Raw genomic sequence first — 16,555 nt, 5'->3', positions numbered from 1 at the left:
CAGCATCCCTGGTTGAGGCTGTGCAGGGGAACTTGTACTTTTTAAGGATGGTTTTGTGCTGAAAGCCTTTTTGTCTCTGTGCTTTCTAAACCAACCTTTACCATGCAGTTTAAAGCATTACACTACATGCACTGACATGTCTTTATCACCATACAGTATATGTCATAATGTGTTGGTTTTATTTATCTCAACACTGAATTAGTAACTGAGTAATATGCATTTAGGTGTCGTGAGTCTTAAGAGGTATTAAAAAAGCATGTTTGTTAAGAGTATGACTGTCTTAGTCCTTAGTCCACCTTAAAACCACTTTTTCTGTTGAATACATACTTGCATAGAATTAGGTATGAAATAATCCGAGTCCCTCTTTTCACATTTTAGTCTAAAAATTTAAATTTAGTACTTTTAGTTATAAAATTTCAGAGTGACTGCCCTCTATGGTTGGAACACGGTTGCAATTATATTTTTCTTTTAGCTGAGATTAGATCAGTGGCATCACTAACCATCACTGTTGGCCCCGCCCCTCCTATAAAAGATGGGAGGAGGAACTAGGTTTTCCCCCCAATTATTACAACAAGTGCAGTGCCCGTAGGAAGTGTTGCTATAGAAAAGTGGGATGTTATGTAGCTTTTTCATGGCTGGTTCTTTAATTCAGAATAAAAGTTAAAAATCCTCTTTAAACTGACATTGTAAACATTTAATCCTAATGCTAATTTAATTCGGAATTAAACACACACACACACAGATGGAGCCCCAGGCCGCCGCAGCGCCTTCACCAGAGACAGGGTGCCCCCGGTCGGACACCGTCTGCCCCACTGCCCACCGAGTGATTGCCTCTGGTGCGCCCACAGGGGGCCTCTAACCCAGCCAACTGTGCCACCTGACAAAGGCTCAATCTACAGTGATGATGTCATCAGTCCAAAAATTTCATAAAATTGTCCGCTCCCGGTGGACAATTTTATGAAATAATTTATTAACGGTATCATTGCAGTCCAAACAAATCTGATGTTGCACACCTTTGAACCAAGCAGCAGCCATGTTGAAAGTCTCAGGTCAATCTGAGCCTGATTCGTAGAGAACAAGATATCACTATATTAAAACGTAGAGATGTAAGATGTATCATCGAGGGGACGAGTGGTATTGGTATAGTTGTTTTTTGTTTGTTTATTTATTTATTTTTTCATTATACAAGTCATACTAGTATGTAAGTATGTTCAGAGTGAAAGTCAAATAAGTTATTTTTCCAACTGCATTTATTTATTTTTTCTTTCCAAAAATATCATATATCGTTATCGCAAGCCCATTAATGTGCATCGTATCGTATCATGAACTCAGTGTCTCATCTCACTCATATTCATTACAAATTGTATTTGTTTGTAATCTTCACAACAGGAATTACATTGTGACGGCAAATCTTACAGTACCTGATACTGCTGTACACATTTTTGATTTGTTAAAATATAATATACTTAGATTTCAGCATGGCTGGCATGAATTTTTATACATTTATATAAATATGCCTAACATGTGGTCCTCCTGAAGGTCTGACACCTTTGTGTTCCTCTGTTCTGCAGACCGTGAGGATCAGTCCATCCTTTGCACGTAAGTGGACATTTCTACAAGCTGTACGTCCTCCATCCTGTTTATTAAAGAAATATAAGTCAGCATCCTCTGCATGTGTGGAAGAATAAATACCAGTAGACATTATGTAATATATTACATGACTGGCCCATTTTTTATATTAAAAAATTGGTTGACATTTTTGTTTGTTTTTTTAAATTCTGGTTACAGTTGTAGTTACATGGTATACACTGCTTTTCATGTTGTTTATGTTTTTGGCTAAACACATTTTTGCACTGCTTTGACTTTATATTAATTCAATAAGATATAATTGGAGATTGGAGTTGACCATATTGTTATTTTTACTGTTAATGACGGAGAAATGTTTTCTTTTTTGGGCTCCAGGGGAGAGTCTGGTGCTGGAAAGACAGAAAACACCAAGAAGGTGATCCAGTACCTGGCAGTGGTGGCTTCCTCACACAAAGGCAAGAAGGACAGCAGCGTTGTAAGTATCTGAGTAAAGACATGGAGTCCATTTCTGGATCTGTCAGCCTGTTCCCTCACAAGCTGTGTAGAAACCTGCCCAGTTTAATCTTGTATATTACCGTTTCCTCCAAATAGCAACAATCAGGATCACAGTTTGCCTACGTGAGTAAAGGGGAATGCTGGAGTGTGTTTTTGTTTGTGCGTGTGTGTTTCTTCCTTAGGTTAGAAAACACGCATGAAGGTAGTTTCACTGAGACAACCAATCAAAATACAAAATCTCTGTGTTCTTCAGCATCAGTTTTGTCTATCAGTTGTTTGAACCATTGTCTGACTTAAGCTGCATGTTGTAAATAATTTTAGAATCAAACTCGCCGACACTTTTACAGGGTTTGACCTCGACTGAACTGGTTCATGGTTTTATCGTCTTTCAAAGGACACCCTTTCACTGTCCGCAAACTCCTGGACAATCAAAGGGTCTCTCACAGATCAATGAGCACTGTGTGAGCAGCATGCACATCTCCGAGTCTTTTCTTTCAAACACAAGCCTCAACCTCCTTCCCCTCCCTTCACCCCTACTTCTCTGTGTAAGGAAGGGGCTCCACCACAGATTAAATAAATTAAGACTCCAATCAAGCTGGAGTCTTACAATAGTTATTAACAATGCGTTATGTACAGATTTTGGATTTGTTAATTATTGAGCAAGTGACTTTCATAATATTCTCCCATGTGTTCATTAAATAATACATTTCTTTAGTCAATCATCAAAGCCCGGATTTTTACTCAGAGATTAAAAAAGTAATTTAAAAATCTAAAACACTTGATAAATGTTCAGATTTACAAAGATTGCATTTTAGTTTTAAGGAGAGATGAAGTCATTTTGTTTTCTTTTTTGAAATAATATGTTAATGTTTCATTTATTCAAACAACTTTTTTCAGGAAATTTATTTTGAAATTTACTTTGATCTCCTGAAATGTTTATACTGCCAACTGTCAGTCTTCCTCAGAGGCGTCTGCTGATTGCTCATAAGGACACATCAAAGCAATCAGTTGTCTGAAGGATTTAGTTTTCGTTCACATGTAGTTTTTTTAATATAATTTCTATTTTTTTCTTAAAATATAAAAAATAAATTTTAAAAAAACTGAGGGAAAATTTTTTCTCAAAATGATTACAACTTATGTAGATAAATATTATCTATATACATATACATATATATATATATATATATATATATATATATATAATGCAAAAATGTTGTTTAAAATGCAAACACACTGATTCAACCTTTACCCTCCACCTCCTCCACCTGGTTTTAGCTCATGTACAAGTCATGGAAGGGAGTAGGTTCTAAGGTCCAGTTTGGTTAGCGGTCTGACAGATTCAGGCTGATACGTTACGCCTTTGATCAGAGGGATTAACTGGATGCAGAATGACAGAGTGTCTGCCTGATTTACACACCATCACCCAGCTTCACCCGAGGCTCTGCGGTCACGCTGGAAGCAAATCACATCTCCAGGAAGATATTTATGACTGAATCCTTTTAATTTGGGGAAACGCTGCATGTTACGAATTTACAGGGATTCGTCAGAGATGGTGAACTATCTGACCCATGATGACCCCCCTTTTATAATACTCAACAACAGCTTTGTCTCGTTTAAATGATTTCTCCCAAGATCGACATAGTTAAAAGATCATATATGATATATTGGTTTTAGATATATTGGTTTTAGAAAAATAGTTCAGTTCCATGGACCACCATCTACATATATTTCAGAAGTTGTGCTTAAATTTGTCTAAATATGGGAACCCACTCATTTTCTTTTAGATATGATATTGGAATTACAATTCCCAGAACGATTCCCACTCTATGGCCTATTGAATCATCCAATGCACCAAAACTCCAGCTCTGTTATGCATTGGTTCCAGTCTTTGTGTGTCTGTCCTCTCCAGGGGGAGCTAGAGAAGCAGCTCCTGCAGGCTAATCCAATTCTGGAGGCCTTTGGAAATGCTAAGACCATCAAAAATGACAACTCTTCTCGATTTGTGAGTTAATGTGTGCGCTAGCTCATCTATTGCTTATTCTTTATCCTCCCGAGAACCTTTTTCTGCCTCTTCAATGCTAAAACAGCTACTTACAGTTTAGCATTTTAGCATTAAAAAATAAATAAATAAAGTCTTACTGAAAAACAATAGCGATGTTTTAACAGTGCAATACTCTTTTCATCCCCTAAGTGGGTAAATGAAAATGTTCATAAACACATAATTTATTGTTATATTAAAGTTTAAGTAGGCCTACATCCCAAAAATGTGTTTTGGAGCATTTTTTTTTTTTTATTGTAAACAAAGAGCTAGCTAGCAAGCTACTTATCCATTAGCGGTGCTTGTTGAGTCATTTTTTTTCATGTCTGTTATAATGTAATTTCATGAAAAAGGCTTTTATACTTCTTTAAAGGTTAAGCTTCACTCTGATGCAAGATTATAATCCCTGACATGCCCAAAACAAAGAATTTCTATTGGTAAAATAAATAAACTTATATCCTGCAATACTCAAGACTGTTGTCCTGGCGTGTATGTTTTGCTGTATTCTTCATATTGTCTCATCATATAAAAAGAGTTCAAATTATCATATTCTAACAAGTAAAATGTCATTAAAAAGTCTATAAAAATCTATAAAGCCCATGAGGAATAAGTATGTTAGCTCAACGTTACAGATAGCTGGTTCTGAGGAGGATTCTACAATTTAGTTACCGATTGTGTGTAAAAGCTTTTCATTACAACATCCTTGATGATGCCTGTGCTCTGTCTCCTACAGGGAAAATTCATCCGAATTAACTTTGATGTGACCGGCTACATTGTAGGAGCCAACATTGAGACTTGTATCCTTCTCTAAACCTTTAACAATTCCATGTCCACACTCCACAGTGAGAAAACATGTCTGACTTTTCTAAATTTCAGCGAGAGACTCTAACAACCCCTGTGGGTCATTGTGTGTCATCAAAACCCATGTTTTTATTTTTTTTACTTAATTATTCATACCCACAGCCGGTTCTATCTGCTGTTTGGGGGGTGCCAGTATGCCAAACTACATGGAGAGAATATTGTGTTACCATCTAATACACTTTACCTTGTAAACTACCCACAGCCATCACAACTTCTCATTTGGATTAAACATCTTAACTTGTAGTAGGCCTAGATGTAACTTTTGTAAGAGGGATGCTCAAGTAGAGGGTAAGTCATTATCAGACTCTCTGTAGAGCTACATGATGACATCATCATTAGATTCAGGTGTGATGGAGCAGGAAGGCATCTGAAAAAGTAGACTCTGCAAGGGCTCAGCTTTGGGGCCTCCTAGTGGCTGATGAGGCCCTATGCGTCTGCATAGTCCACATAAAGCAAGAAACAGCTGTTCATATCAGGTTATGTTAGTACAGAAACTCCTTTCAGATTACAACACCAAGCAAGTCTAGTGTTGACCTTGGACAAGCAAGAACTTTTACTGGAATCATGTTTCCACATTGGGAATTTAATATATTGATTGTTACTTTAAATGTTCTTTTTTCTAATAAAGAAGGAGAAGGAGCTCCAGCTTGAGGTTCCTAGGACAAACCGTAAAACCAGGGGGGACAGAACGTTCTTTCTCTGCACCTCAACAGGCAGCCCTCACCGTGGAGTGTCTTAAATCTCGTCTTAAGACTCACTTTTATTCTATTGCTTTTAGCACTGCGTAAATTGTGTGGTCCCTTGTGTCTTTATATTTATTTTTTTACTGTGTTTTTATTTCAATTTATTGTTTTACACTCATTTAGTGGTGCAGCTTGTTTTTCTTGTTTTGGTTTTACTGTTTTTATGATGTCGTGCAGCACTTTGGAAATGTTTTGTGGTTTAAATGTGCTATATAAATAAAGTAGATAGATATTTGTCATTGCACAGATACAACAAAATATTGAATGCAATCCTTCGAGCATAAATAAATAGTAAAAAGTTTAAAAAATACATTCTCCACTTTCACTCATACATACACACAACCATGCTATTGCCCGTCTTCCCCTTTAGTGGCTAGCAGCATTCATGGCAGCGATGGTGCTAGGATAAAAACTGTTCCTTATTCTGCTTTTTTTTGATTTAACTGAAATAAAGAGTAATTTTTATTTTTGTCTAACACTTTAAAAAGCAGTGTATTTAAATGCTATCCTAAGCTAAAAGTATGTTTGTAATCCTTGACCATGATCTAATCTCAGATTTACTGGAAAAGTCTCGTTGTATTCGTCAGGCAAAGACAGAAAGAGCTTTTCACATCTTCTACTACATGATTGCAGGAGCCAAAGACAAACTGAGTGGTAGAAACCCATGAACACACTATCTGTATAACACATTGCTCATCAACTCAGCTACCACCATTGTTTCTTTTCCCTTTTGTTAAATAATGTTTTTTTATGTGTTTTTCCCATCAGTACTCCAATTGTAAATGTTTTTTGATAGGAGTCAGACGTTTTTTTCATACAAGCACAATATGTTGTAAATGGATGATTCTAGGCCTCTTGTGCTTTACCTTTGTTCACTCTCAGAGGACCTTCTGTTGGAGCCTTTCAGTAACTACCGCTTCCTGAGCGCGGGACACGTTCAGATCACGGGACAGGAAGATGACGAGCTGTACGAAGAGACCATGGAAGCCATGAACATCATGGGCTTTAGTGAAGAAGAGAGAATTGGTATCGTTCATCAGTTTCATACAAAGCCATCTTCATTGAAAACTCATTATGGTTTAGTGATAGAAACAGATTGTGTGTCTGTCAACCTAACAGATTATGTCTGTCCCAGATATCTTGAAGGTTTGCTCCACAGTGATGCAGCTGGGAAACATTGAGTTCAAGAAGGAGAGAAATCAAGAGCAGGCAACGATGCCGGATAACACTGGTCAGAAAATGAGGCTCTTGAATTTAATGAGTGTATTTCAAATCTAAAAGCTATTCAAATGATATTTCATCAATTGATTGACAGAAAGTACTTACCAAGCAGTTTTTTTAATTCTTGTGCTGACTTGTCCCACCTTGTTTCTCTAGCTGCTCAGAAGGTCTGTCACCTACAAGGTATCAACGTGACAGACTTTACCCGGGCTATGTTAACCCCTCGAATCAAAGTGGGCAGAGAAGTTGTCCAGAAGGCACAAACCAAAGAGCAGGTATTAAAGAGAAGAAATAACTTACATATTTTGTACCTTTATCAAAGCATTAATGTATATCTGTGCTTGTGACCTTCTCAGGCTGACTTTGCAGTGGAAGCTCTGGCGAAGGCAATGTTCGAGCGACTGTTTCGCTGGATCCTTGGACGAGTCAATAAAGCACTGGATAAAACCAAGAGGCAGGGAGCATCATTTCTGGGAATCCTCGACATTGCCGGCTTTGAGATCTTTGAGGTAACTGGTCTTGAAGGAACACTTCTCTGCATGACGGTTGAGGTGTTTTCTTGATTAAACAACTGAATGATCTAAAGCAGGCCTGGAAGGTGACACGTGCTCTCTCCTCTGTGCACTTTAGGATAACTCCTTTGAACAGCTGTGCATTAACTACACCAACGAGAAGCTCCAACAGCTCTTCAACCACACCATGTTCATCCTGGAGCAGGAGGAGTACCAGAGGGAGGGCATCGAGTGGAACTTCATTGATTTCGGTCTCGACCTGCAGCCCTGCATTGAGCTCATCGAGAGACCAGTGAGTAAAACAAAGTCTAGCGTTAGACTCAAGACCACATTATTCTAGACCAGAATGCACCGAGACCAAGACAAGACAAAGACTTTTGATCTATTTAAAAAACATGTTAAGGTTGAACAGATAAAGAGCATTCTCTCTTTAATTTTAGTTTACTTTTAAACACATTTGACAGGCAACAACATGGTGTCAGCAACTCTTTCAACGGCCAACATGCTGAAATCTCAAATCTTGACACATTTGTTCAACCAAATTCATGCCCAAAAAAAAAGTCCAGAAATATATTAAATATCTGAATATGAGATGTTTTTTGTAGGTGAATGAGGCCTAAAATAAGTGTTCAGAGGTATTTCTGACTAGAAATAAGACAGACAAGGCAAAACAAACAGTGAGCCAACGCTAAAGGTTTTATATTAAATTACAACATGGATGAATCAGGAACAGTTCCAACTGCTTCTCCTTATTAGCACATTAATGAAGTTCAAGAGTAGCAGATCAGTGCTGGTCTCGACTGAAAAATCCTGAGTCCAGCCAGTCTGAGACCGAGTAAAAATGCTCTTAAGTCCGAGACAAGACCAAGATCTTCAAATTGTGACGACCTGTATCGAGTACTACAACATTAACAAATTCACTGCTGCAGTTAAATGCCCTCATTGGTTCTGTTCAACACAGATACCTTGTCTTGTTTGGTTAAACTTAGTTGAGTTTTCTCTGCAGAACAATCCTCCTGGCATCCTGGCCCTGCTGGATGAAGAGTGCTGGTTCCCTAAAGCAACAGATGTCTCTTTCGTGGAGAAACTCATGAATACACAGGGAAACCATGTTAAATTTGCCAAACCCAAACAGCTGAAAGACAAAACGGAGTTCTCCATCCTGCATTACGCTGGAAAGGTAGGAAGGAGTGTGTGCGCGGATACAGAAAAACAAATCATCTAGTTTCCACAGTACAGGTTCACAGCAGTGCTCTCATTGCCGAGTCTTTATCCACCTCACGTAACCTTGTTAATCTTCTGTTACCAGGTGGACTACAATGCTACCGCCTGGCTCACAAAAAATATGGACCCTCTGAACGACAATGTCACACAACTGCTCAACAACTCCTCCAGCCAGTTTGTGCAAGACCTTTGGAAAGACGGTAAGGAGTTCCTGTGTACTCTACCTGAACAGTTACATGAGCATCAGAGTGGCTGATACTTTTCTTCTTAAAAAAAAAAAAGATCTAACCAAACCAATTTGCCAAAGATTCTTGGAATTGTTTTAATGTGCCTGGAATTGTTTAAAAAAAAAAACTAAAGAAAAAAAACAACTAAATACAATCATTTATTTTAATTAGACATGAGGGGCAAAAACAACTTTAAAAAAAAAAACTAAGAATAGCATGATATAATGTATTGTAATATTTTGATTTAAAAAATGAATTATTTTCCATGTGCATTGAGTGACCTCTTTAAACATACATGATACCATATAATATTTTAATATATCAATTTTTGCTATATTAAAACTCTATACTAAATTCTGTTATTTACATGTTGTGTATTTCAGCCGACAGAGTCGTAGGTCTCGACACGATAGCCAAGATGTCAGACACCTCCATGCCAAGTGGCTCAAAGACCAAAAAGGGAATGTTTCGGACTGTGGGACAGCTTTATAAGGAGTCTCTGGCTAAACTGATGACAACGCTGCACAACACTCAACCCAACTTTGTCCGGTGCATCATTCCTAACCACGAGAAGAGGGTAAGAGCGTCCACTCTGTAATCAAAAGATAACCACAAATGAAAAAAGAAACAATAACAAAACTCATGTTATTATATCAAGCTGAAGGATATAAGACATATCATCTTCATTGCTGGTAAGAAAACAGAAAACAGCCTTGAGCAATGATGCAGCCTCCACCATGCTGTATTGAAGAGATGAGACCTTTATTTGGAGTTTGTTTTTGTGCCATCAAACATATCTGCCATTTTCCCCCTATAAATGTCTCTTTTTTGACAGATTGAAAACACTGGATGATTTTCCAATTTTCACAAGCTAATGCAACTCCCTCAGTGACTCTTTTTTAAATACATTTGGAGTTAAACAGGCACTAAACTAAGAGGTTGAGAGCAGCCAAGCACCAGGCCATCAAGCCTGCAGAATTCTAAGAAGTCAGCGTGTTTAAGTAATGCTTATTTTGGCATGTTTAAATGCATGTAAGATTATATTTTGAATTTCAGGATCAACATAGCCTTCTATTCCTTGCATAGTTTTCTGTGACATTACATTAAATGTTACTTTGATACATGTTTACATTGTATCAAAGTTATTTTTCAGTGACTAGATTAAATATGTCTTTATTTTGTTGATCCATCATATTTAAGCACACATGCCTCCTGTATCCTTCCTGTTCTACTCAGGCAGGAAAGCTGGATGCTCATCTGGTCTTGGAGCAGCTGAGGTGTAACGGCGTGTTAGAGGGAATCCGAATCTGTCGGCAAGGTTTTCCCAATCGAATTGTTTTCCAGGAGTTCCGTCAACGGTGGGTTGTGTACTTTGTAGTATTAATGTATTCACAATTATGCTGCATGCACATTAATATGGCTGCTTTCTCCTACTCGGTCTCCAGGTATGAGATCTTGGCCGCGAGTGCCATTCCGAAAGGGTTCATGGATGGAAAACAAGCCTGCTGCATCATGGTAAAGACATAAGTGAAATTACCGCTCACGTTCGGTAAAATTACCATAAACTGAAGACATTATCTTCTAAAAAAAAAAAAAAAAAACTCCTGTGCAGCCACCAACATTCTTCTTATTCCATCGTGTAGATTAAGCATCTGGACCTTGATCCCAACCTCTACAGGATCGGACAAAGTAAAATCTTCTTCCGTACAGGAGTTCTGGCTCAGCTGGAAGAAGAGAGAGATTTGAAGATCACTGTTGTCATCATCGCTTTTCAGGCCCAGGCTCGAGGCTTCCTCGCAAGAAAGTATGAACGTTACAGAACATTAAATGTACTCTTTTGAACTTTTGTCACATGTAATTTAACTTCCGACAATTTTCCTTCTCTAATCCTAAAGGGCATTTGCCAAGAGGCAACAGCAGCTGACAGCAATGAAAGTAATCCAGAGAAACTGTGCTGCCTACCTCAAACTCAGAAACTGGCAGTGGTGGAGGCTCTTTACAAAGGTCGACTAGTTTAGTCCTCTTCATCTTTGCTACTTGGATTTCCGAATTTGACACTTAAATTGCTTAAGAAAAATTACGTCTCCTATTTTACGACAGGTCAAGCCTCTGCTGCAAGTGACACGACAGGAGGAAGAGATGAGTGTGAAGGAGGAAGAGCTGCAAAGAGCTAAGGAAGTAGCGACAAAGTTTGAGTCAGAACTCAAAGAAATCACCTTGAAACACAAATCGGTAAAAGATTATTCCACTTCATCTGAAAGATTATTTTAATGCATTTAGGAGAGACTTCATTCCAAGGTTTGAAGTAAACCAAAGAGCTGCTGTTTGACAATGCTGGAATATCTTTCTGTGGTGATGGAACAGGTTTTGGAGGAGAGGAACGCTCTGCAGGAGCAGCTGCAGGCTGAGACGGAGTTGTACGCAGAGGCCGAGGAGATGAGGGTCCGTCTGGGAGCTAAGAAACAGGAGTTGGAGGAGATCCTGCATGAAATGGAGGCGAGGCTGGATGAAGAAGAGGAGCGTGCTCAGATGCTGCTGGTGGACAAGAAGAAGATGCAGCAGCAGATGCAGGTCTGCTTCTTGCTTCTTCAGTAATGCTTGTTTGTTCCCCATTGTTAATGCATTTAAAGTTTGTTGAAAACAAAAACAGAGGATTATCTTTTGTTTTAATAGGAATTAGAGGAACATTTAGAGGAGGAAGAAGATGCCCGTCAGAAGCTGCAGCTGGAGAAGGTCACCTGTGAGGCCAAGATTAAAAAACTGGAGGATGATGTTCTTGTAATGGAGGACCACAATAACAAGCTTCTGAAGGTATTATGAACCAGTTAAGCCTGAACCCGTCAAAACATTGTTCTTTCTTTAAAAACCTGAGGAACATGTAATGAACAAAATTCACAAAGCTGCAGTGCAATTTGTAGGGTTAGGGTTTTGGGTTTTTTTAGTTTCTTTGGCAGGTGACATGCAAAGAAGACCCTAAACTCTTGATGAGTGAAAATGCACTGCAGCAAATTCTCTTTGACTTGTGGAGACACCCTTTACAGGCGTTTCATTTTAAACCAAAGGCAGGCTTATTCAACTTTCTGTCAAGGCTAACCATCTACCGCACCTCTATGTCAGATTTCCAAAAAAACATGTTAGACAGGAAAGAATCCCTGGCAATTATTGAACTTAAAAAAATATATGCATCACCTGTGCAACGGTTGGATTAAATTGTTGGATTTGTTCAGGAACGGAAACTGATGGAGGAGAGAATTGCAGATTTCAGTGCTAACCTGGCAGAAGAAGAGGAGAAATCTAAAAACCTCACAAAGTTAAAAAACAAACATGAGTCCATGATCTCTGATTTGGAAGGTAATCCCACCTTGTATTCCTTTTCAAATGCTGCATGACAAAAATCACTGACTGTGGCTGTAGATGTGTAAGAGCTCTTCCTGTGCTGTGTCAGTGCGTTTGAAGAAAGAGGAGAAAAGTCGGCAGGAGCTAGACAAGGCCAAACGTAAGCTGGAGGCCGAGTCTAACGACCTACAAGAACAAATCGTCGACCTCCAGGCTCAGATTGCTGACCTGAAAGCTCAACTTGCCAAGAAAGAGGAAGAGTTACAAAATGCTTTGGCCAGGTAAGACCTAACATCAAGTCTGTCTTTTATGTGAATTACACACTTATTGTTTATTATTCCCTCTTTTCAGGTTAGAAGATGAGACAGCCCAGAAGAACAACGCTCTGAAGAAGATCAGAGAGTTGGAGGGACACATCTCTGACCTGCAGGAGGACCTGGATTCTGAGCGCGCTGCCAGGAATAAGGCAGAGAAGATCAAACGTGACCTCGGAGAGGAGCTGGAGGCCCTTAAATCGGAGTTAGAGGACACGCTGGACACCACTGCCACACAACAGGAACTGAGGTAATGCACTGCAAACTCAATGTGTATATACTGTCTACTAAGTATCATTAGACTGATGACAATCCCACTTAAGTATACTTCCAAGTTTCTCAAGCTGCATTTAGAACCTCCAATGACAAAAACTTGAAGCACACAGATGCTAAATATCTCCATTGATTCTTCACCTTTGAAAGTTCCGAAAGTCTTTTAAGCGAGAAAATGACCAAGTAGAATATCAACATGTGGTCATCCATGAAAACACATTTCATTTGGACATTTCGGAGATTCCATATTGTCCGCCATTTACTACTGACGAAATTTCCGGCTAACTTCAAAACAAGAGCTTTATTTACAGTGTTAATGACTAATGGAAGATGAGATTTGTTGTTGTTAAAAGGGGATGTTTGATTTTTAGCTTGAAGCCAGTTCCAGGACAATTTTACATTCCATGAAAGTCTACTTGCAATGCATCATGGCATGGTTGAGTATGACTATGACTTAAAAATGTCCCGATAAAGTATACATCCTGGTATTTCTTGCATACACAATCTTTTTTCTCACTATATAATGTGAACGCACTACATACTAATTTTGACGTCAAACTTAGTAAAAGTAGTACATTAGTATGACATTTCGAACACGGCCAGATACTTTAAAGTAGAACAAAAATGCCGACAAACCAACACTCACAAACATCCTGCTGTTCATAAGATGCATGAGTACAGAAAATAGCAGCTTGATGCTTCTTATTCTCTGCAGAGCAAAGCGAGAGCAGGAGGTCACGCTGCTGAAAAGAGCCATCGAGGAAGAGAACCGGACCCACGAGGCTCAGATACACGAGATGAGACAGAAAAACACCCAGGTGGTTGAGGAGCTCACTGAACAGCTGGAGCAATCCAAACGAGTAAGATTCTTCCATAAACATCAAGTTTTTCCATTTTAGAAGGTCATTTCTCATATTTCTCTCCTCTTCGCCAAAAGGTGAAGTCAAATCTGGAAAAGGCCAAACAAGCGCTAGAGAAAGAAACCTCTGAACTGACCATGGAGGTGCGCTCACTGGTCCAGGCCAAACAAGACGGCGAGCACAAGAGGAAGAAGTTGGAGAGTCAGGTGGCAGATCTACAGTCACGCTTCAGTGACAGTGAGAAGCAGAAGGCCGAGCTGGGAGAGCGGTGCTCAAAGATCACTGTAATCCACACTCTCGCACACAGTAGAGCGCCACATGGTTTGGTTCTGAAAGATTACAGCTTTACGGCTCTGATGTTTGCGTGCAGATTGAACTGGAGAGCGTGACAACCCTGCTGAACGAAGCCGAGAGCAAGAACATCAAACTTAGCAAAGATGTCACCAGTATTTCGTCTCACCTCCAAGACACTCAGGTAAACATAAACCTTTAGTCTCACAGGCTTTCAATAATCCCTGTTCAGTTCTTCTTCATGAGGTCAAAAAATGCATTGTGCGTTAAACATCGGAAGTCAATCAAATGCTGATTTTAAAATCGCGTCTCTCTTCAGGAGCTGCTTGCAGAAGAAACACGTCAGAAACTGCAATTTTCTACAAAGCTGAGACAAATGGAAGATGAAAAGAACAACTTGCAGGAGCAGCTGGAAGAGGAGATGGAAGCCAAGAGGAACGTGGAGAGACACGTGTCCACCCTCAACATTCAGGTCAGATGCCAAGCTTGTTTAAGGAAAGTTCCTGTCGTTTTCTTGATTGACTGACTGACAGACATCAGTTTGTGTGCAGCTATCAGACTCAAAGAAGAAGATTGAAGAAATGTCAGGAAACATCGAGCTGCTGGAGGAAGGGAAGAAGCGTTTGCAGAGAGACCTGGAGGCAGCCAACACTCAGTACGAAGAGAAGGCATCGGCATATGACAAGCTGGAGAAGACCAAGAACCGGCTTCAGCAGGAGCTAGAGGACACGCTGATGGACCTGGACAACCAGAGGCAGAACGTGTCCAACCTGGAGAAGAAGCAGAAGAAGTTTGACCAGGTCTGTTTAAACTAGATTCCAATGTGGTGATGTCAATGCACAACAAACTTTGGCAATGCACAGTTTAATTAAATTGTCTGGTTGAAAGAAATAACCGGAAGTGTAAAGAGTACTAATATATCTACTGAAGTGGAAGTACTGTTATTTGATTGGAATTGTGCAAGTACAAGTAAGTCATACATAAAATATTCAAGTACAAGTAAAAATTAGCTCAATTAAATAGTACTCAAAGCACAAGTTACTAGTTACTTTCACCCTCCACGTTTATTTTTGGTAATACATTTTGCCACGGTTCCCTTGCATACAGTAAACATCTCATGTATAAACTTAGAAGGAAGAAACCAAATCCTGCACAAATGGAACTGAATTTATTTTCCACAAAGGCATCTGAATAAAATAAAAATAATAATATAATAATAATAACACCAATGAATTCAATTAAAATTTTAAAAAAATTCTCAGGCTGAAATAACCATTCAATGCTGTTTTGGCATGGTGCATTATGTTTAATCTGGTTGGTCAGCTATGATGTGATGCATTTAATTGTTATTTTTTGTAGTTTCACAATGTCAGTTGGTCATTTAAAAAAAAAAAATCGACTCAGTAACGGTTGGGTGTAAAAATGTAACAAATTACTGCTTTTAAAACATACTTAAGCACAAGTAAAATTACTGATTTAGAAATATGCTAAAAAAAAAGTACCCATAAAAGCAACTAATTTACAGTAATGTGAGTAATTATGCTGAGTTATGTCTTAAATTATTTGCCAAAGTGAAACTGTTTATATGATTGATTGAGTGCCACGCTTGCAGATGCTTGCAGAGGAGAAAAGTATCTCAAGTAAATACGCTGATGAGAGGGACCGAGCTGAAGCCGAGGCCAGAGAGAAGGAGACCAAAGCTCTGTCGCTGGGAAGAGCTTTAGAAGAAGCTCAGGACTCCAAGGAGGAGCTGGAGAGAGCTAACAAGGCTCTGAGGCTGGAGATGGAGGATCTGATCAGCTCCAAGGACGACGTGGGAAAAAACGTCAGTGCTGAAACGGATTGTGTGCAGATTTAGGGCTTAGAGTTAGTGACTTTCACTACATATCCATTGCTTCATTGAAGGTTCATGAGCTGGAGAAGTCTAAACGAGGCCTGGAGGCCCAGGTGGAGGAGATGAAGACCCAACTGGAGGAGCTGGAGGATGAGCTGCAGGCGGCCGAGGACGCCAAGCTGCGTCTGGAGGTCAACATGCAGGCGCTGAAGGCTCAGTTCGAGAGAGACCTGCAGGGACGTGACGAGATGGGAGAGGAGAAGAAGAGGCAGCTGGTCAAGCAGGTAGAGAAGCAGAAGATAGACATCACACGGGCTTGGTCGGTTATGATTTACTCCTGCTGCAGGTTCGGGAGTTGGAGACGGAGTTGGAGGACGAACGCAAACAGAGAGCATTGGCAACAGCAGCCAAGAAGAAGCTGGAAACAGACGTTAAGGACCTGGAGGGACACATCGAGACGGCCAATAAGGGACGAGAGGAGGCCATCAAGCAGCTCCGCAAACTCCAGGTGAGACAAAAGTGTTTGATAAAAGGAAAAAAGTCGAAACTTTTATCATATTGCATATACCAAGTTAAATCCATCCAAAATCATGAGTATTTCACAGCACTGTTTATTCCAGGTACACATAGCGATATAGACAAAATACATAGCTAATACAATTTTAAACATACTTCAATATTAATTTAGGAGATTACTATTATTTATTTTCTTACCTTTTTTCACGACATATTATCCATT

General features: G+C 39.4%; 1 protein-coding gene across 3 annotated transcripts in view; it reads left to right on the top strand.

Annotated features, from left to right (window-relative positions):
- LOC114465101 (myosin-11-like) overlaps positions 1 to 16,555 on the top strand; it is a 35,648-nt gene that overhangs the window by 11,387 nt on the left and 7,706 nt on the right. For 2 of the 3 annotated variants that reach the window (XM_028449889.1, XM_028449907.1), the window contains exons 4-35: positions 1,572 to 1,599; positions 1,963 to 2,062; positions 2,179 to 2,205; positions 3,992 to 4,084; positions 4,854 to 4,917; positions 6,280 to 6,378; positions 6,607 to 6,750; positions 6,860 to 6,955; positions 7,102 to 7,220; positions 7,302 to 7,454; positions 7,576 to 7,749; positions 8,464 to 8,637; positions 8,767 to 8,881; positions 9,292 to 9,485; positions 10,145 to 10,266; positions 10,354 to 10,423; positions 10,552 to 10,712; positions 10,804 to 10,912; positions 11,009 to 11,140; positions 11,273 to 11,479; positions 11,582 to 11,719; positions 12,136 to 12,259; positions 12,354 to 12,525; positions 12,596 to 12,808; positions 13,547 to 13,691; positions 13,769 to 13,975; positions 14,062 to 14,166; positions 14,302 to 14,454; positions 14,534 to 14,782; positions 15,595 to 15,807; positions 15,888 to 16,100; positions 16,163 to 16,324. In XM_028449889.1, the coding sequence (XP_028305690.1) occupies positions 1,572 to 1,599; positions 1,963 to 2,062; positions 2,179 to 2,205; positions 3,992 to 4,084; positions 4,854 to 4,917; positions 6,280 to 6,378; positions 6,607 to 6,750; positions 6,860 to 6,955; positions 7,102 to 7,220; positions 7,302 to 7,454; positions 7,576 to 7,749; positions 8,464 to 8,637; positions 8,767 to 8,881; positions 9,292 to 9,485; positions 10,145 to 10,266; positions 10,354 to 10,423; positions 10,552 to 10,712; positions 10,804 to 10,912; positions 11,009 to 11,140; positions 11,273 to 11,479; positions 11,582 to 11,719; positions 12,136 to 12,259; positions 12,354 to 12,525; positions 12,596 to 12,808; positions 13,547 to 13,691; positions 13,769 to 13,975; positions 14,062 to 14,166; positions 14,302 to 14,454; positions 14,534 to 14,782; positions 15,595 to 15,807; positions 15,888 to 16,100; positions 16,163 to 16,324 (4,475 nt within the window). The remainder of the gene's footprint in view (positions 1 to 1,571; positions 1,600 to 1,962; positions 2,063 to 2,178; positions 2,206 to 3,991; positions 4,085 to 4,853; positions 4,918 to 6,279; positions 6,379 to 6,606; positions 6,751 to 6,859; positions 6,956 to 7,101; positions 7,221 to 7,301; positions 7,455 to 7,575; positions 7,750 to 8,463; positions 8,638 to 8,766; positions 8,882 to 9,291; positions 9,486 to 10,144; positions 10,267 to 10,353; positions 10,424 to 10,551; positions 10,713 to 10,803; positions 10,913 to 11,008; positions 11,141 to 11,272; positions 11,480 to 11,581; positions 11,720 to 12,135; positions 12,260 to 12,353; positions 12,526 to 12,595; positions 12,809 to 13,546; positions 13,692 to 13,768; positions 13,976 to 14,061; positions 14,167 to 14,301; positions 14,455 to 14,533; positions 14,783 to 15,594; positions 15,808 to 15,887; positions 16,101 to 16,162; positions 16,325 to 16,555) is intronic. The other variant, XM_028449898.1, reaches the window with a different exon arrangement.

The sequence above is a fragment of the Gouania willdenowi genome, chromosome 1, assembly GCF_900634775.1.
Source record: "Gouania willdenowi chromosome 1, fGouWil2.1, whole genome shotgun sequence".
Lineage (NCBI taxonomy): Eukaryota > Metazoa > Chordata > Actinopteri > Blenniiformes > Gobiesocidae > Gouania > Gouania willdenowi.
The sequence above is the reverse complement of the archived record's forward strand: the minus strand, read 5'-3'. Positions and strand labels throughout refer to the sequence as shown.